The sequence below is a fragment of the Piliocolobus tephrosceles genome, chromosome 9 (genome assembly GCF_002776525.5).
Source record: "Piliocolobus tephrosceles isolate RC106 chromosome 9, ASM277652v3, whole genome shotgun sequence".
Classification (NCBI taxonomy): Eukaryota; Metazoa; Chordata; class Mammalia; order Primates; family Cercopithecidae; genus Piliocolobus; species Piliocolobus tephrosceles.
Genome location: NC_045442.1, coordinates 9,052,734 through 9,080,654, shown reverse-complemented (window position 1 = coordinate 9,080,654; position 27,921 = coordinate 9,052,734). Strand labels below are relative to the sequence as shown.

Here is a 27,921-nt window from a genome sequence, read left to right as displayed (position 1 = left end):
GCAGGGGACCAGTTACCACAAGAATCCAGGTGAGAGAACAGCAGGCGGAACCAGGGTGGCGGCAGTGGGGCTGGTGAGACGTAATCACATTACATAGCAAATGTGAACTAGAGAGAACGGGGTGGTGGCAGAAGAGCTGAACGGTCACAGCGGCTCTACTCCTTGCTGCAGTGACCAAGGCTGCCATCGAGCAAACACACCTCAGGTGCCTGCTGTCTGCCCTGCCCCAGGAGTGCTGGGGCCATGGGGAGAAGCAAAGCTGAGTCCCTACCCTTGCAGCTGGGGGTGACACCCCACGGAGACCTCACAGGCTGAGGCCCACGAGCAGAGTAGCCCCAGTGTCATGGCTGGTAAGGGCTGGAGAGACCTGACGGAGGGAGGGCCGCCAAGACTGGCGTCCAGACACCAGGCAGTGGGCAGAGGCCTGAACGCAGGCCCCGGAAGTGGGGCTGGAGGGATGGAGAGAAAGGGGGGGTGGAGCCAGTGAGGCAGCTACTGCCTGCTCCAGGTTGCAGCTGCCTCATTTGTAAAACGAGGAGGCTGGACCCAATGGTTTCTAAGCCACTTCTTCTCACCCTTCAAGGCCAAATCAAGTATCCCTGCTCTCTCTGCAAGGCTTTCCCTGGTGTGCTACAGCCGGGCTGGCCCTGCTCCTCTACACGCCCTGGGCTTTCCGTGGGCTTCAGCTGCGAGTTCTTGTTCATGGGATCCTCAAGTTGTCACTGTATTCACAGCACTCCAGATACCCTCTCTCTAGACCCGGAGCTTCTCAAGGGTGAGAAGTACAGGGCCTGGCTCTGGCTCATCCTATTCCCCGAACTCCTCCAGCCTAATGCCCAACACACGGAAGGTGCTCTGTGAGGCCTGCAAAAAGAATACAGATCTCGGTGGCTTTCCCAAGCTCCTGACACAGGCAGAGACCTAGGTCTTATCTGCTCAAGGTCTGGTTTCACTGGTATGAGATAGGGGAAGGGGGCCCACCAAGGAGGCTTCACGTGGGTCCTCATGAGGGGCTGTGAAGGGCGCCAGGAGGGGTCCTGGGTGAGGCGACCCCCGGCAGTTGGCCCCTTCCTGACCACAGAAGCTGCAGAGAGTTCCGAGGACTTGCCCATCTCCACAAGACTGCTTATGACTGAGTGTGGCTTCTCGCTCCCTTCACAGGGGAGCAGCCCCCACTCACATCTGAGGAACTGGGCTTCGAAGGACAGGTCTGCTGACAGGGTTCAGCTATTGAAGGCTGTTTTGCTCGCAGTGTAAGAAGGCCGAGTTAGCTACTTCTCTGCGCTAGTCCACCACATGGTCCCGGGTGGTCCAGGGTGAACCACCTTTGGGAGAGGGTGGCTGTTGCCATAGCTCACCACACCTTCTTTCCCCATCGTCTCCCGGTCTTGACGTTGACGTTCCTGAGGCAGCACCACCCTTCAGAGGGATAGGCTTATCTTAGCCCCCATTCAGGGCACCACCCCCCTCTGGAAAGCACCTCCCCTTAACGGGTGGAGACAGAAGGAATGTCAGTCCTGGCCTGGCAGGCTGCAGAACCACACTTGCTGTTATTTACCAGGGGATAGCCTCCCCTCCTCATTCGCCAGATGACCTCAAATCTGAGCTGACTTCCTTCCTTCCAGCGAGTTGTCAGTCAAGCTCTGCTCCTGTGCCCTGTCGCCCCAGCCCAGGACGCCTCACAGAGCTTTGCTCTTGGGGGCTCTGGACTCAATTTGCTAAGCCTGGGTGCTCAGTCCACAGCCCTATCTGTACATCAGGCCTCAAAAATGGTCAGGGAAAGCAGGAAGCCTGCCAGGTCCTCACCAGTTCAGGGCTGAAGGTCCCGCATGCGATGGAGTCAGCTCCCTGGGTGCTGAGGCTTTCACTTAGGACCATCACCATGATAAGGGCCTCAGGCGCTGGGCTCCATCCCAGGGTGGGTATCAGCCATCTTCACTTGGGCAGACTTGGGCTGGGTACCTCCTGGGGAACTGATGTCACCAGAAACAGCTCCTCATTGGCCGCTCACCCTTGGGGTGGGACCCTTCCGGGAAATGGCCAAGTGTGGTCAACTCCCTGGAAAGACAAAAGAAAAGCAAAAGGATTCAGGACTAAGAAAGACCAAGGCCCTGAGAGTCACCCCTCCCACAGTACTGGAAACCCCAGGGGATTGGAACCACCTCTCTGCTAAAGGAGATGTCCTCAGGGAGAGTCACCAAGGCCCAGAGCTACCTTCTCAGAGCCCCCCACACCCCTGCCATGCCAGCCTTGGGCTGCCTCACTTGTAAAATGGCCTGGTGGTTAGAACAACAGATTGGGGTCCAGCCACGTGATACCTTTAAGATCTATCTCAGGGTCTGGGTGGCTAACAATCTGCTGTCCCTGCAGCATACTCAAGTCACGTGACATCTTACCACTGAGCTGGCTTTACAGGCAGCTTCAGCACACACCAGGATGCATTAAAGTAGGCCAACGGTCAGAACATGCCTCATCCCCACAGCCAACACCAAAGGGGTCGGCCCTCAGGCAGTCAACTGGCAGCAGGGGACCAGCAGTCAGCATGTTGGCTCCCTTCTCCACCCGGTTATGAACAGAAGCTACTGGAACAATCAGGAGGGTCCATTTAAAAAGGCATATATTTGGCCAGGCATGGTGACTCATGCCTGTAATCCCAGCACTTTGGGAGGTTGAGGCAGGTGGATCACCAGAGGTCAGGAGGTCGAGACCAGCCTGGTCAACATGGTGAAACCCCATCCCTACTAAAAATACAAAAAATTAGCTGGGTGTGGTGGCATGCACTGTAATTGCAGCTACTAGGGAGGCTGAGGCAGGACAATCGCTTGAACCTGGGAGGCAGAGGTTGCAGTGAGCCAAGATCGCACCACTGCGCTCCAGGTTGGGCAACAAGAGTGAAACTCCGTCCCCTCACCAAAAAAAAGGCATACATTTCTGGTCCTTGGAAGTGCCACATTTCAACATCAACATCTTTGCAATACTGGGGGCCTTCACAGCTTTGTCATCTTCCCCAGAAAGAACTAAACTAAGTGAGCTTCCAGCAGTGATGGAACCCACTCAGCATTGCCATTCTGCACAGCATATCCGCAGCCCCTCTCTGATAACCCACCACCATTTCCCACCAAGCAAATGAAGAAAGAGTGCAGCCTTCGGTTCAGGTTTGAAAAATCCCTCCTTACAAACTCACGTCTCTGATTCTATTTCCCCATGCAGCTAAACCTTCAAAGAAAGTCACACAGATACAAGGAACCTAAGGATCACCACCAAAAAGTAAAAAAGAATGATGATAATAGTATTAAATAGAAAAGCAGCTCCTAATCTGTAATCAGAAACAAACTGCTCAACACAGGAAAACGTTTTAGAATCTGCTGCTCTGTGTAAAAATTAATTGCACCCTGGTATTTACTTGCTGTCCAGATTGTAAATCATATTTTCCTGTTTACTTCAATTAGACTTTACAGTGGGTGTTATTGAAATTGCTCAATTACAGGCCAGCTGGCAAGCACAGGAAAATTACCTTCTACTGTTCTTCGAAAACAAGGTTCATCCAAAGTGCAAAAGCAGGGAAGGGGAGGAGGGAAATCAATACATGTTCCAAGGCTTGACTGTTCAGGAAGGGACACTAGGGGAGGCTGAAGATTCCCAGGTCGCACTGAGAGACCTGGTGCACAGGTTCAACACCACATCGATCGAGAAGTGACACGTTCTGACCAACTGTGATCTGTTCAAGGAAAGAGTTTCAGACCACTCCTGCAAGTTCTGGCCAGGCAGCTGGGTTCAGAAACAGGCCAGAGAGGTGCTCCTGGATTTGCCTTTCAAAGCAGCCTTTTGTGTCTCCTCAGTGGAGGAGGCCTAATGGCAGCCATCATCTTGCTGTGTGTGAGCCCCAATTCAGCTCTAGGGCAGCCAGCATTAGGCACAAGGCCTGGGAGGTGAGCTGCCTGTTCCCTCCTCCCCCATCTCCATCCTCTCTAGGAAGCCAGGTGAGTTCGGTAGCTATAGAGGCTCAGATCCTGAGTGAAGCACAACTGAGTTGGAATCCCAACTCTTGAAATACATTGGCCTTTGCCAAGTTACTCTCAGAGCCTCAGTTTCCCTCTCTGTACAACAGGGAAAACAGTGCTTGCCTCACAAGGTTACTGTATCTGATGAAAACAGAGCCCAAGTCCTTTGCACGCTGCCTCGCTCATCCAGGTAAGGGCTCAATCAACAGCAGCTACTGCTAGCAGTTTCATGGGGGAGGCTGGGAATCCAGATCCTCTTCTCGGCAATGGACGCCCAAGCGGCCATCCTCTCAAATGTGTTTAAAGGGAAATGAGCTAAATTCCGTCAATAAGGGCCTGGCTATATGATGGCCCATCCCTCTGGTGAAGTAGGAGGAGGCCAGTAAGAATGAAACTGTGGAAGTCTGTCGCCATGGGAACACATCAGCCCATCCAGACACAGCTCTGCATAAAGCAGGAAGCCAGAACGAGGCAAAGATGAGGCGGCCCAGCTCTCTCCAGCTCCATCCCCAGCAGACTCCCGACAAGAGGCCAGGGCTCAGAGAGGCAGCAGAAGCACCCAAAGCCCGTGGGTAACGGGGTGGTCAGCACATGTGACAGGCATGGAAAGGAGAAGGCAGGTGTGGCACAATCCCTGGCCTGGGGGGTCTCACAGAGAGTGCAGTGACCCAGCCAACACATTTCAGAAGCAGGCAGAAAGGGGGACGCGACGTCGGAGGTCGGCTTTAAAGAGACTCCTTTGCACTGTAAGAGCACAAGAGTGGGGACAACCTCGATGCCTGCAAACAAGGCGAACTGGTTAAAGAAATTATGGTGTTGTTACATAAGGGAATACCATGTGGCCTTCAAAAATACTTTAATGAGCCAGTTCAAACTGTACAGATATGAAACAATCTCCAAGAAATGCTATAAAGTGACAAAGGCAAGAAGAGCCGAGTCCACTAGCCTGAGCGACAGAGTGAGTCTCTGCCTCAAAAAAAAAAAAAAAAAAAAAAAACCAAGGAGTCCACCATGGTCCCACACAGTGGTTGCCTGGAGAAGGGAATGATGGTTCTGGAGAGGAACCACGTCCAACCCTATGTGAGGTTTGAATATTCCATCCCACGTCCGCCCATGGTACTTTTAGTTCTTAAGAAACAGGCAAGATTTCATCAGGAAGGGCAGGGCACCCAGGCAGAGGGAAGGGTGTAAGCAAGGCGTGGCCGCCGGGCCAGCCTCGGAGTATGGGAACGGTGAGAACGCTGGTGGCTGGCACACAGGGCACGCAGAGGGCATAGCAGCAGGATGGGAGCTAGAGAGAGACTCAAACCAGACCCAGGGCTCCGAATGTCACACTCAGTGGAGACCTTATCATTGCGGCTGTGGGGGCTCCCGAAGGAGGTTAGAAGCTGGAGTCGGCTGCTTTGATCTGTTAGGAGAGCAATTTTTTCTGAACCCTTTGCAACACCTACCACAATCCCTCACATACCCTAACAGCTCAAAACACATTTCCGGAATCGAGCTAAATTATAGCAACCTCTGAAATGATCTGGGCAGGTTCTCAGAATTTGTGAGGCGAATCCAGACCAGCAGAGCCCAGCACGATCTAGAATTTCCTGGGATTCCTATGACCCGTGGGCCTGGCCTGGCCAACTTCACTGGGGAATGCCAGGACCAGGCCGGAGACTTGGAGCCCAGTCTGCAAACACGGTCAGGGTCTCTTGGCCAGGAAAAAGACAGTAACTGGGTGATCCCACAGGGGGCAAGGTGGAGGCCTCGCAAAGCCCTCCTACAGGCCACCTCTGGGGCACAGACGCTGCCATGGTCTAGTGGGTTTTCTCTTAACCTATATCAAGAATCACTCCTATCTACTGAGCACCTACTACGTACCAGGCACTTTACACACATTAGCCACAAGCCAGGTTGAATTATCCCCATTTTACAGCCATATACAGCAACTCACCCAGGGTCCGGGTTTAAAGCTGGGATGTGAACCCTGGTGAGCCAGCACCCAGGTCTGCACTTCCCACCAGTGCCTTGCCCCTCCATCCCCTAAAAAACCCCTTCAAATGCCCATTCAAACAACTACCAGCAAGAGTTCTCCTTTGCATTTATTCCAGAGAGATTCAGATTTACGTTCACACACAAATGTTTGTAATAGCTCTTTATTCATAACAGCCCAAACCAGGAAATACTCTAGAAACCCTTCGCTCAATGAATAATTAAACAAAATGTGGCAGGGCACAGCCACACTGTGGAATACTACTCGGCAATAAAAAGGAACCAACCAGAGACACACGCCACAACCTGCATGAGCCTCCAGAGACTCATGCAGAGTGAAAGAGCCAGTCCCAAAGGCTCACTATTCTAGGAGTCCATTTATATCCCTTTCTTAAAATGACAAAATTATAGAATTAGTGCAGAGACGCATGGCTGTCAGGGGTTGGGGATGGGGCTTGGGAGCAGGAGGGAAATGGGCATGGCTAGGAAAAGGCAGTGGGAGGGATCCTTGGAGATGGAGATATTCTGTGTCTCAACTGTATCTGTGACAATTTTCTGCTTTAGTTTGGTAGTATGTTACCGTTAGGGGACAGTGAGTAAGGGGTATGTGAGATTTCTCTGTATTATTTCCTGTAACTGCATGAGTGTAAATGATCTCAAAAAAAAAAAAAAAAAAAATTCAAATAAATCCCAGCCAAGCGCGGTGGCTCACGCCCGTAATCCCAGCACTTTGGGAGGCCAAGGCGGGCGGATCACGAGGTCAGCAGATCGAGACCATCTTGGCTAACACGGTGAAACTCCGTCTCCACTAAAAATACAAAAAAATTAGCTAGACATGGTGGCGGGTGTGTGTAGTCCCAGCTACTCGGGAGGCTGAGGCAGGAGAATGGCGTGAACCCAGGAGGCGGAGCTTGCAGTGAGCCGAGATCGCGCCACTGCACTCCAGCCTGGGAGACAGAGCAAGACTCCACCTCAAAAAAATAAAAAATTTTTTAAAAAATCCCAATCTATGCATTTATCAAAATTCATAGAACTAACCACCAAAAGACTGTATTAGGCTACATATAAATTTTTAAAACTTTTTTTAAAGCCCACTGATTATACCAGGGAGACCATATGCAAGGGGAGGTGGGGGAACGTGTGTGTGCTGTGGAATTTGGCAGCCCTGGCCTTCGCCATGAAATCACTTGACTTCAGTTTCCTCATCTTTAAAACGGGGGTGAGGCTCCTCACAGTGGCTCATACCAGTGATCTCAGCATTTGAGAGGTTGAAGCAAAAGGGCTGCTTGAGACCAGGAGTTCAAGACCAGCCTAGGCAACACGGCAAGACTCCATCTCTACAAAAAATAAAAACTAAAAGAAAAATAGTCAGGCGTGGGAGTGTATGCCTGCAGTCCCAGCTACTCAGAAGTCTGAGGCAAAATCGCTTGAGCCCAGGAGTTTGAGGTTACAAATGAGCTATGATCACGCTACTGCACTCCAGCCTGGTGATAGAGGGAGACCTTGTATCAAAAGAAATAATTAAGCTGGGTGCGGTGGGTCATGCCTGTAATCCCAGCACTACGCGAGGCTGACGTTGGTGGATCACTCGAAGTCAGGAGTTCAAGACCAGGTTGGCCAACATGGTGAAACCCCAACTCTACTAAAAATATAAAAATTAGCTGGGCGTGGTGGTGCATGCCTGTAATCCCAGCTACTCAGGAGGCTGAAGCACAGGAAACACTTGAACCTGAGAGGCAGAGGCTGCAGTGAGCCAAGATTACACCACTGTACTCCAGTCTGGGCCACAGAGCAATACTCTGTCTCAAAAAGTAATAATAATAATTATTAATTAAATAAACACAGTGAGGATAATACCTTTGCCCTGGGGCTGCTGGGAGATTTAAATAAGAAAACACATATAAAAGAGCTGGGCACAGAGAAGGCCAGGCATTGGTGCCCATTCCCCTTTGCACAAGTAGCAATCGTGGGCCGCACTCTCATCGGGCACCATCCTTGCATCTTGACTGCAGTTTTCCTTGCCCTGTATTTAAGTCTTGTATTGTCACTTCTCAGTCCCCGCATTCACCTCCCACCTCTCTCCCATGACTCCCTGGGCAGTGCTCATGATAGGGGGCCTCCAGCCTGCCTCCATACACAGCTAGGGCTACCCAGTATCTGCCAAAGGAGGGCTGGGTGAGGGTCTCCCCTTGGTTGGCACCCCAACCTGATCATGGGGACACAGTGCTCTCTGACTCAACCCCAGGAGCCCCTACTCAATGACTCATCTTCACCAGGATTTCCACTGAAAAGAACAAAAAGCAAGGTCAGACTCTCCACTGATCCATGTGTATGCTCCCTGGGTGCAGACAAGGTGGCAGAGGGCCCTTGCCCACCTCGCAAGTCCTCACCTCAAAAGTGCATCTGCCCAAGAACAGCCCCAAACTCGCCAGCATTGTGCCCAAAGCAAGGCCTATGGGTGGGAGGGCACACACACAGGTGGCTGCTGCCGTGATCAGCAAGACGCCCCAGGCCTAGAGCCCACCTCCACCCCCATGTACCCCACACAGCCACACTTCTAGCCACAGCCCTCCACCCTCACCTCCATTCCCCTCTCCCTGGGCATCCACCAGAGGCTGGGTTCTTCTCAGCTAATCCTCTCACGTTCCTATGAACAGGCATTATGGTTGCTGGCATGCATTTTCCAGACGGGAAGATTGAGGCTCCAAGAAAAGAAATCAAGTCATTTGCCCAATATCCTACAGCTAGCAGGGACAAGACCAGGATTCAAATCCCCAGGCCACTCTGTCTCTGACACCACAGAAACAGGGGAGAAAGCTTTGCTCTCACACAAGTTCTTGCTAACATGAAATTTTCTTGCTTTTGTTCTACAGTCTTCAATGTGTCTTCATTTGTTTGCAACCACTGAACACAGCTGTCTGCTATCACTGTGGCCTGGGACTCTCAGCTTCCAGCAAGTGGGAGCCCCACCTGGCTCATCCACTTCAAAAGAGGATTGCATGCTAATGAATTAATACATACAAGAAGTGTTGCAAACTCTACAATCCTATATAAATCTTAAGAAGATTGGAGGAGTTTACCAAATGCTCTGTAATGCATTTTGAAGGGCTATCCCTTAAAAGAAACTGACCATACTAGAAATCATCAAGTTTTTCCTTCTTTTAGTGTCTTTATTTAGTCTGTACTTACTACTTGCACACGTTAGTTTCACAGTTAATTTTACCACCTTAAAAACAGGGCTCGCCGGGCGCGGTGGCTCACGCCTGTAATCCCAGCACTTTGGGAGGCCGAGACAGGCGGATCACGAGGTCAGGAGACCAAGACCATCCTGGCTAACACGGTGAAACCCCGTCTCTACTAAAAAATACAAAAAACTAGCCGGGCGACGTGGCGGGCGCCTGTAGTCCCAGCTGCTTGGGAGGCTGAGGCAGGAGAATGGCATAAACCCAGGAGGCGGGGCTTGCAGTGAGCTGAGATCCGGCCATTGCACTCCAGCCTGGGCGGCAGAGGGAGACTCCGTCTCAAAAAAAAAAAAAAAACAGGGCTCAGATCAAAACCCAAACATGAACTTAGCCACTGACAGGGATTTTCCTGGTGGCTCGCGGAAGCCATTGCTCTCAGAGCTTCCATTTCCCCCTCCCATTAAGCAAAGGAAATGGGAGGGAAAGACAGCAATTCCGCTAGCTCTTTGTGCACTCTGAAACTTTCGTAGCTTCAGTTGTTGGTGTGACAAAAGCCATCTGTAGACAGAACCTAGAAGCAAGTATATGAACATTTGGGGAAGGGTGTTGCTTAGTGGGTCATGTTGTCTCCTGCCAAATTCTGTGACAACCCAAAAGTGCAAGAAGGGTTCCGAGAGGAGCCGAATGCTGCAGTCAAGCTTCATATCCGCCAAGACAAAGGGATTTAATCTGCTTGGGGACGATTCCGCTCGCTGATTTTATATACTAACTAAGTCATCTGAGTCTAAAGGATAAAAGTTAAAAGCTGCCTAAGAACTTTATCCAAGGCCTCTACTTTCCCAGACTAAGTTGATACTGGAAAGACAGTCTGGTGTTTCAACCAGAGGACAGGGCCCACGAATGTGCAGCTTCCATACTATAGTGATCATTTCAACGACCCCGCAGCCGGGGTTCCCATGTCTTCAGGTCCTACTGAGAAACAACTAACAGACAGACCTGCCGGCACCACCCTCAACGCACAGAAAAAAAAGAGGCAAAGAAAACCTCTTTCATCAGTACTTTGCTAGCGCAGAAGTAACAGGTGACACAGAGCCTACCTTTTAACGCAGCACGAGGAAAATACTAGCCACAGCAACAGGGCCAGGCCCTGTGCTTACTGCAACCTCATAGTATCCCTGTCAGAGGGCACTACTGTTATCCCATTTTACAGAGGGGGAACTGAAGCCCAGGCCCAAAGTCATCCAGTTGTGAACAAGGCACAAAGACTCAACCCACATCTACTGAACTCCAAAGTCTCTGTCTTAACACCTGGACTCCACTACTCCAGGATCTGGAAGTTTCATTGTTAATCATCCTTTCAGTACTTGATGTGTCAGCTAAATGATCAAACGCCAAAGCAGGCACCAATTTTGCAATATACACACTCTCTAATACAGCCCATCCTGAGGTGTCCCAGCCAAACATCAACCTTCTGGAACTGATGTTGAAACATGGTATTAGGGGTTCCACTGCAGGCAGGAAAAATGGGCAGATGACGAGTATCTTGGAGAGGGTAGAAGTGGGACAGGAAGCCACCACTTTCCACTCTTAACTGTGTGGATGTACAGACGTGCTGGATAACTTGCAAAGGGTGAAGTGTCTCCCAGGAAGCTCAGGGTGCTTCTGGGCCTGCAGGGAGTCACAATGGCTTCTTGCAACCCCAGCTGGAACCTGTATCCACCTGTCCCTATCTCCCCAGGTCCTGTGCCTCCTGCCTCTGCCTCCACCACAGCCACCCTGCCCTTCTCTCAAAGTTCATTTCCAGGTTGTTTGTGGGGAGCCCTCCCCTCCACGTGTGCAGCCTAGGTGTGGCCCTCCCTCAGTCATCCTGTGGCCTCAGCACACAGCCTGCCCACAGCAGCAACCTGACTCCTATCTGCTAAGTCAGTATCACAGCAAGAGCACTGAACTTGAGTCCACGCTCAGCCCAGCTCAGCCCCAGAGGAGCTGCAGGGCCCTGGCTGAGCTCTGTAACTTTGCTCAGCTTTCTGCCTTTGTAACACGTAAGAAGTCACCCTTGTTCTGCCCGCCTCAGCTATAAGTTAAGGAGGTAATGCCCTGTAGGTGGGGGCACTACAAAAATATCCCTAGAAACACTGAAATCCTTAGGCAGGCACAATTCCTAGCAGGGCACAGACCCTTATTAAATGCTCATAAATTGGATAAAAGCATCTTGTCTTCACAGCTACAGTATTAGCTTCTAGGGGCCAAGAACATGCTTTTGAGTCCTCCAAGCACCTCGCTCCTGCAAGTGGGCTGGTGGACATTCAGCAGGGCGAGTGGGAGTGGCTGGCTGCAGGTATGAAGCACCTGCTGTCCCTAGACAGAGAGGGCATACTCACCCCCTCACCCCTCCCTCACCCCTCCCTCCACAGACAGAGAGGGCATACCCACCCCCCCTCATCCCTCCCTCCACAGGAAGGTGTGTCCTTGGAGGTGCTTTCTTCAGTAACTGGGGCTAAAACATATTCCCTGATCTAGTCCTTCAGGTAATCAAAGGCTGCCAAAGGCCACACTTGCGGAAGGACTGGGAGTCACACTACACAGCTTGAAAGAGACTTGACCTGTGTCCCTGGCTGAACAAAGTGGCCCAAGCTCCCCTATGTGTCTCCTTAATGGAAGGGGGGAAAGCAAAACAAGACAAAACAGTAAACTGAGCTGCTGAACCAAATCAGAACTCTGCTCTCCTGGACTTTTCAATGTTGTAGGGATTTTCTGCTTTTTAAAGCAAATAACATTTCAAGAGGAGGGGGAGGAGTGACATTATTCAGAGACATAAAAGTGCTGAGATCCAAAAAGCCAAAACAAATCTGAACATGGGAATGAGACAGCCCATGTAGTTTCTTGAAACTGAAGCCAACTGCATGCATGACTTGTCAAGAGTTCATTTATCAGTGAAAAATAACTGACAGACGAGCTTCCTATACGCACTCCCGTAATTCTCACGGCCGCTCATGTACTTTTAACCCACAAACAGTATGAAGGAAGAGCTTGCTATAGACTGGACGTTGCTTGACACACTCAAAAGGAAGAAGACAGGGACAAGAGACACGGAGAGAGAACTCACACTTACCGAGTCTGCTCCAAACCAGAGGAAGGGAAAGAATGGGAGAGAACCAGAGGACAATGAGGGGACTGCAGCGGGCCCCAAAGATAATCCACTATCATGTTAAGCCACTTAGCCTAAGACAACCATGACCTGTTCTTCAGTCGGACCTATTTATAAGTATACTGAATTTACTCAAACCATGACTAAAAACCCACAGAAGAGGGGTGAAAAAAAAAGATTTAAAAACAAAAATGGAAAAACCCAAACCAAAGGCTGTGTGGCCTAGGTGGATCAAGCAGGACTGAGTGGATGGGGGCTCTGGGCCTGACAGTGCCACTTACTGGCTCTGCCCAATTTGCCAAGTTATTTCCCTCCTCGGAGCCTCAGTTCCCTCACGTGTCAAATAGGATGCTGGGCCAGATAAGTTGTTTCTGACTAGTGAGACTCTAACTGCAGTCACGTATCAGGTATGTGGCTTTAACCAGGTCTTTATGCCTCTCTGGGCCTCAGTTTCCTCACATGTCATAGGCAAATGGCAGCTCTGGAGAGAGCATGAAAACCAATAGATTTGAAGGTGCTGAATGAACTATGAGAAAGGACAGTAAGCTGATGATGCCCGTCTGGGATCAACTGCTACGCTGGCCTTTCCAGTCCCACTCAGACCTGACCTGCAGTTCAAGGTCCAGGAAACTGGACAAAGGCAAAGGCCAAATCCTTACTTGCTGCCATCAAGTGCCCTGGCTACGACCTTCCATAAAGCAGAATCAGAAGCAGGCCACAGTGACATTCTTGCAACAGGTGGGACAGAGGTAGGGAGGAGGTGCTGTTGCAGAACCAGCCCCCTCTCTTACATATCCATGGGGTGAGGATGGGGATGTATGCATGATTGCATATTCCGAGTTTAATCCTTATGCATACGGGGGCATCTTGGTGTCTTTCAGTGACAACCTGATTTAGAGGAGTTTCTTAGAGAGCCAGGAAGTTAGCCAGTGACCAGTTTTGACATCTTCATCTTCTACCTCTCAGGACAAGAATCTCCTTCTCCTTTACAAAATGTTTATGGGCTCTCGGACTCTCCCTCTCCTGCAGGACACTCCACCCCCAGCCCAGGCTACACATATGGCTTTCCTACCGGTGCAGCTCCAGTCGCTCAGCAGGCAGGGAGAAGCATTCCCGTGGGTGTCTACAGCTCTCACAGAACCCCCAGAGCCACTGCACAGAGGGAAGGTAATCTCTCAGCAGCTGGGCCTTGGAACACAGCTGCGAGGGCAGTGATCTCTTTATCTAGGAGGCCTGCAGTCTGGGGCCCCAACACACTGGTTGAAGACAATATCACACTGGGACATGACAGGTGATGCAAGAAGATCCCAACAAGCTCTGTAAGAACTGCTATAGGCACGAGAGGCACCAGGTTGCCCATGTGCCACCCACTCATCAGAGGTCACATCTTAACCTCAGCTCACACTTCAGGACTTCCCCCTTCCTGATCTGACTGAGTCATATCTACCAACCTACAGGGTCTGTTGTAGAAATTAATCAGACAGGCTCATCAATCACATGGTAAGCCTTCCGCCTTCTCCCCTCTACCCCCACATCACGCTGCAAGCTCTACCACACATTCGAGAATGCCATCATCTGCCAAAACAAAACTGGAGGGACTCTAAGCTGACAGGCAGGTCTGTCATATGACAAGTATACCCGAGCTCTGTGGCACCTCTCAGGTCAAACAGCCAAAGCTATCTACCTGACTCCTACTGCAGGGGAGGGTTCTGGAGGGCAGGATAAACTCTAGTAAGACTACTCCCACCAGCAGCCACAGCACAATGGCGGGGGAGCTGCTGCATGTGTAACAACAGCCATCTGTCTATACACAGATCAAAATAGCACCAGATTCTTGCCTCTTAAGGCAGAGAAAGAGATTCCTGCAAAGAAGGGCTTCACCTCCAGGCGCAGTGGCTCACGCCTACAATCCCTGCACTTTGGCAGGCTGAGGCAGGTGAACTGCTTGAGCCCAAGAGTTCAAGACCAGCTGGGCAACATGAAGAAATCCCCATCTCTACAAAAAGTTTTAAAAATAGTCTGGCATGGTGGCACACACCTGTGGTCCCAGCAACACAGGAGGCTGAGTAGGGAGGATCACTTGAGCCAGGAAGGTCGAGGCTGCAGTGAGCTATGATAGTACCACTTCACTACAGCTTAAGTGACAGAGAAAGATCCTGCCTCACAAAAAAAATAAAAAAAGAAGAAGAAGAAAGCCTTCATGGAGTCCTAAGTCAAAGCTAAGTCCAGGCATGATGTGGCTTTAAATTACTTAGAACCGGCCAGGGAATTAATCTAAGAAGTCTAGGGGAACAGCTGCTCAACGGGTCTTGAGCTCCTTCTTTATTTTTTTGGCATGCCATGGGGGTGAGGGAACAGGAGAAGAAAGGGGCACCTCGTTTGTAAACACTTGCCCCACTTTCTTCTAAGCACTCTGGATATGACAATCAGGCCTCCTGACTTAGGGCAAAGACCTGGGTGGAGGAGTGTTAAAGAGGAAATAACACAGCCAACCAGAGTCACCCGGCTTAAAAGCAAACACCTTGGGATGCCAAGGTGAACTCTTCTAGGCTTTTCATTACAGATCTAAGCAAGACTCAAAAGACTCTGGAAGAGTTAACCCAACTTCCAAAAATGAGTAATCATCTTCCTCATTAGAAATGGCCCAGGCTCCAGAAACAAAGATTCATTCTATTGTTTGTCCGCAGCACACCCCAAAGTGCTTGACGGACTGCCAAGTACACCAGCTGCAGCTGTAGCTGTCACTGTCCCCCTAGTGGAGCCATCTGAACCAGGCTTGGGTGTACTTCCCTTGCTCTCAGGAAGCTCATTCACTAAGTCAGCAGCAAAACTCTAACGCCAGGATTCTAAGCACTCCTCCACGCACCTCCCAAACCAAACGTGGACTGGCCTTCACCTCGCTGTGGAAAAGGGCTCTTCCCCAGTGTCATCCGGATGGAGGAGTTCAAAAATGTGCAGGAGAAGGAAAGGTTACACATCAAACCACCAACACAGCCAGGCACAGTGGCTCACACCTATAGTCCCAGCACTTTGGGAGGCCAAGGCTGGCGGATCGCCTGAGGTCAGGAGTTCGAGACCAGCCTGGCCAACATGGTGACGCCCTGTATCTACCAAAAATACAAAAATAGCCAGGCATGGTGGGGGGCGCCTGTAATCCCAGCTACTAGGGAGGCTGAGGCAGAACTGCTTGAACCTGGGAGGTGGAGATTGCAGTGAGCCGAGATCACGCCATTGTACTCCAGCCTGGGTGATAAGAGTGAGACTTCATCTAACAACAAAAATAAAAACCACCAACACTAGCCACCTCAATCAGGGGCAGATCCAAGGGAGGTGGCATAGATGATGTTCTCAGACTTAAAAATAACAATAATACCAGCCTAGGCAATATAGTGAGACCTCATCTTGACAAAAACTAAATTAGCCAGGCATAGTGGCATGTGCCTGCAGCCCCAGATACTCAGAAGGTGGAAGCAAGAGAATCACTTAGGTAAGCCAAGGCTGCAGTGAGCCCTGATCACACCACTGCACTCCAGCCTGGGCAACAAAGTGAGATCCTATCTCAGAAAATAATAATTTTTTTAAAGTCATAAAATGTAAAAACAAAAAATGAAACTCTATCAGACTGAATAGCTGGATGGGATCAGAATGGATGAAATTTTTTTTTTTTTTTTGAGACGGAGTCTCGCTTTGTCACCCAGGCTGGAGTGCAGTCGCCGGATCTCAGCTCACTGCAAGTTCCGCCTCCCGGGTTTAAGCCATTCTCCTGCCTCAGCCTCCCAAGTAGCTGGGACTACAGGCGCCCGTCACCTCGCCCGGCTAGTTTTTTTGTATTTTTTAGTAGAGACAGGGTTTCATCGTGTTAGCCAGGATGGTCTCGATCTGCTGACCTCGTGATCCGCCCGTCTCGGCCTCCCAAAGTGCTGGGATTACAGGCTTGAGCCACCGCGCCCGGCCGGATGAAATTTAACTAGTACTGGTCAGACACTGGCATTGAAGCACCAAAACCCAGTTTCCAGCGTGCTGATGAATAACAGCACGCCACAAGCCCTGACAGAAGCCTGCGTGGCAGGCAATTGTGCTCATTCATTCAACAAACCCTTACTGAGTGACTACTTTGTGACTGCTAGGATGATGGTAGGGGCTGAAGACACGAACATACATAAGCCACAGTCTCCACTCCCATGGAAGTGAAAACTATTAACAACTGATGGATGAGTGAAATAAAAACGAAATAAAAATGCACTAAAAGGCAGAGGATATTTTTTAAATGGCATGATAAAATAACTGGGACTGCTAACGTTCAGAAATCTGGACCGGCCGCGGTGGCTCACACCTGTAATCCCAGCACTTTGGGAGGCCAAGGTGGGTGGATGGCTTGAGCTCAGGAGTTCGACACCAGCCTGGGAAACATGGTGAAACGCATCTCTATGAAAATTAAAAAAAAATTAGCTGGGCATGGTGGTGCATGCCTGTGGACCCAGCTACTCGGGAGGCTGGGGTGGGAAGATTGCTTGAGCCCGAGAAGCAGAGGTTGTAGTGAGTCTGGATCATGCCACTGCAGTCCAGCCTTGGGGACAGAGTAAGAACCCATCTCAAAAAATAAAGTTCATAAACCTGCACCACAACCTTCATGGGATGATACAAAGTCACCCTGCAGTCTCTCCCTCCCATACCCTGGCAGGTCCTCTGCCTGAACAGACTCTTACTCAGTTCAATTGTGAATAAATCAACAAACTATTGACTAGAACTGTGATGTTCATGAGGCCCAAGTCTAGCAAGTGCCAGAGGTGGCATCCACATCCACAAGGCCCCAGCATACAACGCTGGCAGAGTCGCACTGCAGGCCTCGGTTCTGGCTGGCCTTGTCCTGCAGGGCATGGCCTGAAGGTCAGAGTCTGTAAGGGAGTCTCCCCAAGCAACACCAACCACACCCCTGGGCGAACCTTGCTTCCAGAGACCACACTGGGCCAGGTCTCCTTACGCAGAGGTTACTTATGGGAGACAGTAAAGGAGTAAGACAGCGTCCCCAAAACTCAGCAGAATCCAACTTAAAAGTCACTTGCCTTTCACAAGGGAAAACAAGTCAACCTCTAGAGAAATGAGCGTAAAACACAACCTGCCCGTGTCCTCGTGCAGTTCTATCCTCCTTACTCACTCTCCCTGTGAACACATGTGCCTCAAGTGCCAAATCAGCCTGCCCTGCAGACTGCCCTACTCTTGAGCAAAATAATACATATCGTCTCGTTAGGCACAGGCAAGGTGGGAAGTGACCTAACTGCCTAACAGGAAGGACAGGATAAAAACACACTGCAACACCATGCAAAGGACAAAACGCAGCTTTCTAAGAGGCTATGAGAATATGTGGAAGCTTAAAAATATTCGATCTCATAGAAGTAAAAAGCAGAACAGAGGAGACTAGAGGCTGGGAAGGGTAGGGGGAAGGTGGGGAATAGGAAGAGATTCGTTAAAGGATACAAAAGTACAGCCAGATAGAAGGAGTAAGTTCTAGTGTTATAGCACTGTAGGATGACTAGCGTTAACAATATTATGTAGTTTCAAATAGTTACAAGAAAGATATCGAACATTCCTGACACAAAGAAATGATAACCGTTTGAGATGTTGGATATGCTAATCACCCTGAGCCCATCATCATACATTATATGTGTCACAACATCACTATGCACCCCATAAATAGGTACAATTATGTGTCAATTTAAATTTAAATTAAAAAAAAAAAAAAAAGGCTTCAGGAGCCCAACACGTCCAAAGAGGAAACCATCTTCAGGTATAGTGCTAAGTAGATCAGAACCATGGGTATATTAAGCTCCCATTTGGGTGAAACTAAATAAAGAATTGTGCCAGTAATACAGAAGTCCTGGAAGGATACAAAGGAAACTTAACATAAAAGCTGTCTTCGGGAGGGGAAATGGGTAGCTGGGAACAGAGATGAGAGAAGACGCTTCAAGAAATGGATTTTTGTATGTTTTGAATTTTGAACCAAACGAGGTATTGACTTTCACAAGAAATAGGTAATATTTTCTAAAATCAAAAATATAAAAAACACTATTTTTATATACATATTTGTGCGTGTATATATCTGTATATTCTTGCACATGCATATGGAATATCTCTGGGAGGACAAACAAGAAAATGGCATTAGGAGCTCCCCCCAGGGAGGAGGGAGACATGTAGCTGGGGACAGGGATGAGGAAACTGCTTTTCACTGCTGAGTTTGTACACATCCACGTACTGCCTATTCTTAAAATACTCTGGAGTTCTCCAAATACCACATGCAGTTTCCTGCCTCCAGGCCTCTGCTCATGCTGGTCTCTGGAGCTAGACCTTGCCGCCTGCTTCCCCTGCTCCCTGCTGCCCTCTCAGCCTCCAGACTCGCTAATCTCATCTTTTAAACTCAGCTCAGGTGTCACCACCTCCAGGCAGACCTCCACACCCCACACTGAGTCAGGTCACGCCTTCTGCATCTGTGCAGAATGCAGAGCTTGAATCACAGGGCCATGAAACGAACCAGCGAGCTGCCGCCCCAACAGACTGTGTGCTTCTGGAGGGCATGAGCCCAGCCTCAGTCCCCTGAGTCCCCAGAACCTGGCACAAAGAGCTGCTCAGGAAATGTCTGCTGAAACAAAGAACACAATCACCACGTTAAGTCAAGTCTCAACGTTCTTGGTGCCAAAGATACCTAAATCTCTCTTGCTTGCAGGGGGTTTCCGACAGCTATCAAAATGTTGTTAACACGAATCCCAAGCACTGCACCTCCCGATCCACGGAGGGGCTGAGCTCAAAGTTTTCTGGGTTCCACAGCAGCACAGCATAACAGAAAAACACAGTGACCAGCACAAAAACCCCTGCATCTGATCACGCTCACACCTCCTCAGGAACCTGCAAACACTCATCAGAGTTTCTGTGGGCGGGAGGGTGGCCAGCAGCCCTCTCACACCCAATCATGGGAAAACCGAGAGCCCAGGGCCCTGCCCTAACAGCTTTGTTTTCTATGTTCTTCTTTTAGGAGGAAGAATCTTGCTGCAGTCAGGGCCTGATGTGAGGGAGGCAGCACTTGCAGGGCCGGCTCTGGGCCAGGCAGAGCCTGGACAGACCAGGCCTCTGCAGGAACCCCAGTGGGACAGGGAGGGCCAAGGTCTTGGGAGCCTCCACAGAGAGCAAAAAGGGTCAAGGGGAAGATTATATACACATGTGATGCTGCACTCCTTAGAACAGACTTTTACTCAGAAACAAAAAGTATTTCTAGGTGACTGTAGTTAAACCGGCAACTCTCATGCACGCCCTGTGTTGTGCTTCTCTCTGGACAGTATTTCCTCCCGGTATCGGTCTCGTCCCAAGTCCAACATACACCAGGCTGGCTGTGCTCGGGACGGAGGGATGATGGCAGGTAATACATAAATAAGTTCGTGTAAACAGCATGTGTTCAATTAGGTTTCCCACAAGGCACGGAACATCATATGATCATAAATCCACAAGGACAGAGGAGTGAGCCTGGAATTCAAGTGGGGTGGTAAAGATCTGGGGAGATTTCCTAGAGGAAGCAGCAGGAGTGCTGGGCAGGAGTTCAATGCCAGAGATGGGGTGAGGGTATTCTATTAGGATGCTGCTAAATGACATGTCTGACCCTCCAGCAAGCTAGGGGCATGGGGCTGGGAGTGGAGGGCCCCTTCCCAGCTTTTGATGGAAGGGGCCTCGGGATGCCCAGACAGGTCAGCCACCACAATATCAGCCAGTGCCAGCGCCCTCACAAGGCCCAGGCAGGGGAACCTCCGCACACCAGACAGCCACAAGCCGCCACCCTGCTCCCTGCCTCCCATCACTGTTTCACCTCTCAGCGGTCTGCCCTCCCAGAGCTCTCCTGCCTGAATAGCAGGCAAACAAGCTGAGCTGGGGGCAGGCGGAGGTGCACAGGCTGGTGGTTTACTCAGCTGAACAAAGCCAGGTGACCCAGGGGATTCTAAGAGGTCGTCCCAAACGTCCTTCTTTTACAAATGGCAGCATAAAGGTAGGAAGCTGCAGAACAGTTATTTCCATCCCCCAGTATACCGAGAGTCCAGCCCTCACCCAAGCAGCTCGCCCAGAATGCCGGACAGACAATACAGCAACTGTGTTCTCCCTTGGGGAATGGGAGTGGCCACACACAGCCCCATACGAGAACGTCACGATCATCTCAGACTCCCGAGTTACAAATATGTGATCAAGGCATGTGCTGGGCACGCGCTTCCCACGTGTTTTCGTGGATATGAAAGCACAAGGGCCAATGTGCCCAGCTGCTGGGGACTGGGAGCTGCAGAAGGCAGAGTACTGGGGCAAGGAGAAAACCACACAGAAACGCTCCATTCAAAGCCATGACTGAGTCAGTGTCCCCTTGTTTCTGAGGAGTGAGAGGAGCAGGCGGAACACTCCTTGACAAAACAAAACTGCGAGCAAAACTGCAAGGCCAGGCAAAGCCAGTGGCTGCCCGCCACCTCCCAGTGACTACATCTGGAGCTAAAGACACAAGACCAGCAGTTCACTCTGGACAACTAAAACCGCCAAATGAGAGGAAACCACCACTAACCACTTAGACGTGCCCACCGGCTGACCGTATGGACTGCAACACTCCACGTCCTGGCTCTGGGCCTGCTTCCTCAGATGGGTCCCAGGGTCTCTCCCCTCCAGCAGCCCTGGCTAGGCTCAGGTGTCATCAGGTAAGGGAAAGAAAGGGCACAGCAGTTGATGCTGGACATGGTTAAGCACTCTATTTCCCAGCACTGCACAGAGACACTGATTTCAGGGCACCTGAAACAAAGGGCGCCCAGCCTTGGACTGACGGCAGTGAGTGGGAAGCCTCGTGAAGCATTCCCCAGTACAGGGTAACCTGCTGCGTCCATGACAGCTCTGTCAGTTCGCCCCAAATGCAGCCTGTCTTTGGTGAGAATGGGCAAAATCAACCTATCTGGTAAACCAAAAGCTCAAAACTCAAAATCACCAAGGCTGCCTCCATTAGTATCTGGGTTCCAGGTGGAGGGTGGAAACCGAGATGGACAGTGGATGGTGTATGTTAGTGACAGAATTACCTAAAGGTAGGAAATCAGTGTGTCTCCAGCTATCACGGTGGAGAGTCTGAAGACAGCTTCCACGAAGATGGCTGAATGGAAAACAAAACATCTCTGGGAATCTAGTTTCAAGTTTCCCAGAAAATAAGACACAGTGGAGAAAATGCAAGGACAGATGAGCCTCGAATGCCAGGCAGCCAAGACCCACACAGGCCAACCCACATCCTTGCTGGGGGGAACACTGGGGTATCTGGCACCTGCTTCAGCAATGTGCACTGGTTCTCCAAGCGTGGACCCTGGATCGGTAGAGAATTGCCTGGGAACTCATTAGAAAGAAAAAGTTTCAGTCCCCAATCCCAGACAAACTGAATGAGGGGTGGGACCCAGCAATTGTGCTTAGTTAAGCCCTCCAGGTTGAGTCCGGTAGTCCCTAAAGTTTGAAAAACACATTTTTACTGGATTTGGTACCTAAAACCCTAGTAACTGGGAGGACAATTTTGCAGATGAGAAAATTGGGATCCATAAAAATTGAGTTTCTTGCAAAAGTCATGAGGTCAGAATTGGACAGGTGACCTACTATCCACCCCCAGCACGTCCTCTGGCCAGGCCCTGGAAATCTAAATCTAGATCAAGATGATCCTTGGCCTTCAGGAGTTCCAACAGTCCCTAGAGTGCACTGAAGGAGAACAGTGGCATCGTCAGAGCCTTGGGGCCCCTTCTCAAGGCTCTTGGCCCAGCAGAATCAGAGGCTGAACCAACCACCCAGGTGCACAATGCCCTGACCAGTAGGTGAGAAGGAGGCAGGTGAGGATGCCGTGTTTCTGCTGCAAATAAAAGGGGTGGGAAGGGCTTTCAGGCAATGGATTGACAGGCTACATTTTTCAAATTCAGCAAACCATTTGGAATGACACTAAGAATCCCAAAGGTTTGGAATGACTATGCGGTGAAATATGTGTGAGAATCAGAAGGAAACAAAAAGTCACAGAATAGTTGCCACAAGAAGAGGTAAAAACAGGGTTGAGTGAAAAAGATAAATGACAGGAGGGATTGCTATTAGATAGTTGAAGAAATATGAAGAGAACACCTCAATTCTTTGAAAAACATTAATTACCATCTGGCGAATCTTTGCTTTACTTCCACTTGCTGTATTGAGTCTCTGTCAAAAGAATGAGCTAGAAGAATGAGCTGAGATGCATGTTTCATCTACCCTAAGAAATTTGTCTAACACCAGAAGTTATCTACTTGGTACGCCTGTCATGAGAATTTAAAAATTAAATCTTTATTTGTAAAAAATCCCTTGCAGTATCTACTAAAATCCAGAAGGCACTTTTTATTTATTTAGTTACTTATTTATATTTGGAGACAGGGTCTCACTCTGTCACCCAGGCTGGAGTGCAGTGGCACAATCTTGGCTTACTGCAACCTCCGCCTCCCAGGCTCAAGCGATCCTCCCGCCTCAGCCTCCCAGTAGCTGGGACCACAGGTGCCTGCCATAACACGCGGCTAATTTTCGTATTTTTAGTAGATGGGTTTTCTCTATGTTGACTAAGCTGGTCTCGAACTCCTGGGCTCAAGTAATCCGCCTGCCTCGGCCTCAGGAAGGCACTTTTAGATAAGAAGATTAAAATAGGTGAAGCACCTGAGTGATTGGCGGGGAGCAGGGGGTGCGGGGGTACAAAATGAATCCCCAGGTCACCCAGCATCACAGGGCCATTCAAGGGGTAGAAGGGCCCCTAGGCTGAGACTGGCTCCCAAGACTTCAGGGACATTATCTGTACTTTCAGAGTTTCTGTTAGTGCCCTGAGTACTGGCTTATCTTTGCAAGTTTACTAGCAGGTGGAACACAAGGTAGCAGGATTATGATGGCAATGACCTTGAGCACTGCAAACAGCCTGGGCATTTCTACTAGTCACTGCCATTCACCATGGTTCGCCCTGTGCCAATAACCTGGAGAGCCAGAAAATCTGAATCTGTCTTCTGAATGTCTTATCCACTCCCGGGATCTCAAACTCAAATGCCTTCCAGGGCCAAGCAGGAAACATAAATGAAAGAAGCATGCTGTACAGGAATCGAGATGATATGCAGAGAACATGCCTGGTCCACCATGGACGGCTCTGGCTACAGCTAACTGTGGTGGGCTGTTTGGGAAAGAAGACCCAGGCTACTATTAAAATTTATCTTCTGGCTTGTTAAGAGAAACTGAAAGTAAAGACTTCTTTGCACAATCTCCTTTTTATGTTCTCAAGAAATTTAAAAATTTGTAAAGCATCATATGAGCCAAACCAATCATGTGTGAGGACCACATCTGGCCCCCAGACCACCAGAGTGCAAACTCCGGTCTACATGATGCTGACGATTCAGACCCCCTGAAAACACCCAAACAACTAAGTGTCATCTTGGTTTGAAGATCTCAATGGACTCGCTTGGCCTTAGCGATTCAGTCACGCATTCTCATTGGCACCACTCCCTTGCTCATTCGGTGAGTTAGCTAGAGGCCTGAAAATGACTAGACAGCTCAGACTGCGTGAAATTCCATGCACAACAAAGTAGACCCATAAAACTCCCAATCACAGCCAGCAGAGGCCTGCCTTCACACCCATGGACTTGGAGAGACAGTTGATCTGGTTTGTTCACTCGGCCTGATCCCATGGGAGGCTGTGGCACCCATTCCATGGAGCAAACCATGGCATTATCTGAAGTAAAGCAGAGTCTGGGGTCTGCCTTGCCCCCACCAGGAGAGCTCCCTTCTGGCCTCGCCCACGAGGTGGGGTAGGGAACCAGTTTCCATGCCAAATACTTCTAACACACGCAAGTAAACCCAGCAGATGGAACAGACAATTCTGGATCCCTGACGCCTCCAGACTGTTGGCTTTGGTTGGGTCATCATGAAGAGAACAGCTGCTTCCTCAATCACGACTACCGCACAGAACAGAGGATGCTGTTTTGATGACTTCTATGCAAGATATAGAAACAAGAGGGGAGTTTCCTGCCTTTTATTTCAAAATAGCCCAGGACAAACGAAGACTTCTTGTACCATAACAACACATTCAAAGGGAAAGCTTGATGGAGTTGGTTTTCTTAAATGTCACCCTACAGTGAGCAACCTACTTCTCTGCCCACAGGCCGTGATAAAAATGTCATCAGGGACCCATGCAGAGGAGCAAGAGATTTCTCTTTGAAACAGCAGCATGTGCACGACTGGGGACAAAACTAGGTGGTAAGGAGAAACCGGCTTTGGAGCAGAGGGACCTGGATTTCAAGCCAGGCTCTAGCCCATCACAAGTCACACTCTCTCAGGGACATGGCAGAAGCTCAGTTCCCGCCCCGTGAAGTGGGGCTAGTCACCCCCAGCTGGCTGTGCGATGAGCAGATGGAGAGAGAATGTATGCGGAATGCTTGGCACACAGTAGGTGCTCAGAAAACGCCAGCACTCTAAGAACAGATAATTTCCATTATAAATGTATCTGTGCCCGGGTTCTTTTGGGCACATGGAATCAGTCTCCCTGAGTGCTGGGCCAGCAGTGAGGAATTAAGGCAGAGCCCAATCTCGAATGACCTCACCCTCCACTGGCTGAAAGAGGAAGACACAGGAGACCATTCCGGGAGTGGCTGGCTAGAGGCAAGCACAGTGTCAAAGGTGGCAGCGGGACGGGAGGGGGGACACGTACTCAAGGCCGGCCTTCCAAGGCTATTCTTTTCCCTTTTAAAGCATGTGGGGAAAAAAATCTTCCATGTACGACGTCTTAAACACAACTTCCTCCCTACCAGGCACTTCCTTCATGCAACTGTTCTAGAGCCAAGTTCACCAGGCCTTTACTTATCTGGTTTTCTTCTTCTTTTCACTCTTGCCCAAGGTCCTGAAAAGTCCTCCTGGTATCTTATTCTTGCATTTTATAAAGGTTTCCGTCCTGATTACAGAAGGAGTGGGCATTGTTTAAAGTGTGAAGATTCGTGCAGATTGTACCCATGTAAACCAAACATGGAAAAGCCAGCCATTCCCAACAGGAGCGCTGGACCGGATTTCTGACTGTACAAGGCATTTCAGAGACTCCAATGTAGACGGCCTGGACTACAACCAGCCCTCTGGTTGTAGTCACACAGCTCTTCTCCACACTCAGAGTCCATCAGCATGCACAAATGTGGGGTAGATGGGGCCAGCACTGATGCGTTTATGCCTGGGTCTGATGAACTGGAGATCTATGCCCTCCATATTTGCCTTCACCCCTCAAAATGACTCTGCCCCTAGTTAGCTTCCAAAGAGATTCCTATTCAGAGCATTTATGGACCAAGCAAGACAAGAGCTACAGTTCAGCCCAGCTCCAAGCTACTCAACACACGGCATCAGTGTTCGCAGTGGACAGCATTTGAAGAAGTAAGTCACATGATACTAGCTAGCTGAGGGACCTGGAACTCACCTTCCTTTCTCATGCCACACAATAGCCATCATTTTGAATGAATGAAGTAGTTCTTTACCTGATGCCCATGGAAAACATGGTCATTTCATCAGACCACGTATTTCCCGTTCCAGCACAGTAGGAACAATGGTATAACCCATCAGGCCCAAATGGCCCAGAGCAGAACAGATCTGAATACATGAAAATGGGATTTCTGCAGGACCCAGCATGCAAACACACATGGGGCACTGGACATGGCAGAGCTGATGAGGCCAGTGGCCCCAGTGAACCAGGAGCTGGAGTTACAGGCTGCAAAGGGGCATGGCGGGGGCCTGCCAACTGTCCTAAGATCTAGAGACAGCCTCCTCACCCCAGGGCCAGGCTCTCTCTGCCGCAGCAGAGGTTCCTCCATCACCTTAGAGCCAACAAACTCTACTTTGTGTCTTGGGAGCAGGAAGGCCCACTGTCTTGTCCTTCACCAGACTGCCTCCTCTGCACTTTTGGTTCCCTCAGATTTGGATTCTCCCCACACTGGGACACAGTCTCGTGTGCTCCTACCTGCAATGACAGCAACGTTCTGGGTCTGTGCTGTCCAACGTGAGAGGTGACCAGCACATGCAACTATTGAGCATGTGACATGTGGCTAGTGCAGCCAAAGAATGAAGTCTTCATTTCATTTAGTTTTAGTTAATTTAAATCGCCACATGTGGCTACACCTGACATACTCAATAGCCCAGGTCTGGAGTGCAGAGTATTCATGTAGAGAAGAGGTCAGTATGCTTTTTTCCTGTAAAGGGCCAGGCAATAAATATTTTAGGCTTTGTAGACACCGTGGTCTGTAAATTCTGCTGCTCTGGTGTGAAGGCACCCATAGATGTTACCTACACAAAAGGGGGGGGCTGTGTCCCAGTAAAACTTTACTGACAAATGTAGGCAGTGGGCCAGGTTTAGTCATCGGGCTATAGCTTGCCAATCCTAAAGTTGGGAGTTCAAACCCCAGAACTACTGCCCATGAGCTAAATGACCTTGGGCACTTTACCTGACAGAACCCTATATTCTTCATCTATAAAAAGGGAATAATAACAGCACTCACTTCTCAGGGTGGTTATATGAATGAACTGCGAAGCCTAACACACAGTGGCATTCAAAACGTACTTGCTGGGCGAATGAAAATGGGAAAGAACTGGGTGCTTGGACTCGCACTATCCTATTTATTCCTCCTCCTCTGTTAAGTAGGCACTATTATTCCCAGTCCACAGATGAGAACATCACAGCTCAGAGAAGTGAAGTGGCTGAACCAAAGTCAAAAGCCATCAAGTGGCAGCACTAGAATCCAGGGATCCTTTTTACTGGTTCTGTGCCCTACTCTCTCTTCTCTCAGGCTTTTCTAACTGACATCAGCCCTACCCAACATTCTGTCCAACTGTCTGGGCTCATCTGTACTGCCTTGTACTGTAAGAGGCTCCATTTATAAAGGAAATCATTAAGAAATGCAAAATCAACCTTTTTTTCTTTTTTTAAAGGAATCTAAGACGTTGAACTCTACTAGTTCCTGTTCCAAACACTGTTCTGGAGCCCATGTCACCAGCAGTAACTCACTGGAACACCTCTCACAAGGCGGCTCCCCTCATCGTGCAGGGACCCAATGAGGTAGGGCATGCTAAACCATCCCATGAAGTTCCGGCTGTGGCCCTTCCCCACGTCACCTACAAAACTATAAAATGCTTCCCCCACCTTGGAGATGGGAGGTCAGAAATGCTCCCTGCAGTTCTTTCCAGAGGTGCAGGGGCCTTCACATGGGCTGATGCAGCTCAAACATGAACTGAATGATGGCTTGTTTCTTCCTGCATTTGGCATGAAGACCCAGCTCCCTCCCAAGTCTTCTCCTTACCTCCTCCTGCCTATCTCCTCCTCCATGTCTGCCAGGATCAGCCCTGAGCAGAGAGGGCAACCTGGGATTGCTGTCTTCTCCTCCAGGGCCATAAGACACCAGTGGCTGTGACCATCATGTTGGCTCCAGTAGCAACCAGGGGGTAGGACAAAAATTGAGCCAAAGCTAAATCAGAGACGAGAAGTCAGCCACTCAGGGAACAAGTGCCTGGGTTCCAGCTCTCGCCTGTGCCTACACTCGGGGCTAGAAATTCAGCCCTGTCTCCAACA

General features: G+C 49.9%; 1 protein-coding gene across 2 annotated transcripts in view; it reads right to left on the bottom strand.

The window, feature by feature from the left end:
• The window catches only part of FAM53B (family with sequence similarity 53 member B), a 126,037-nt gene that overhangs the window by 85,667 nt on the left and 12,449 nt on the right, over positions 1–27,921 (bottom strand). Inside the window, exon 2 of one of the 2 annotated variants that reach the window (XM_023224312.2) lies at positions 1,807–2,058. The exons of the other annotated variant lie outside the window; for it this stretch is intronic. Within the exon in view, the coding sequence (XP_023080080.2) occupies positions 1,807–1,884 (78 nt within the window). The 5' untranslated portion in view covers positions 1,885–2,058. The remainder of the gene's footprint in view (positions 1–1,806; positions 2,059–27,921) is intronic. 2 annotated transcript variants of the gene reach the window in all.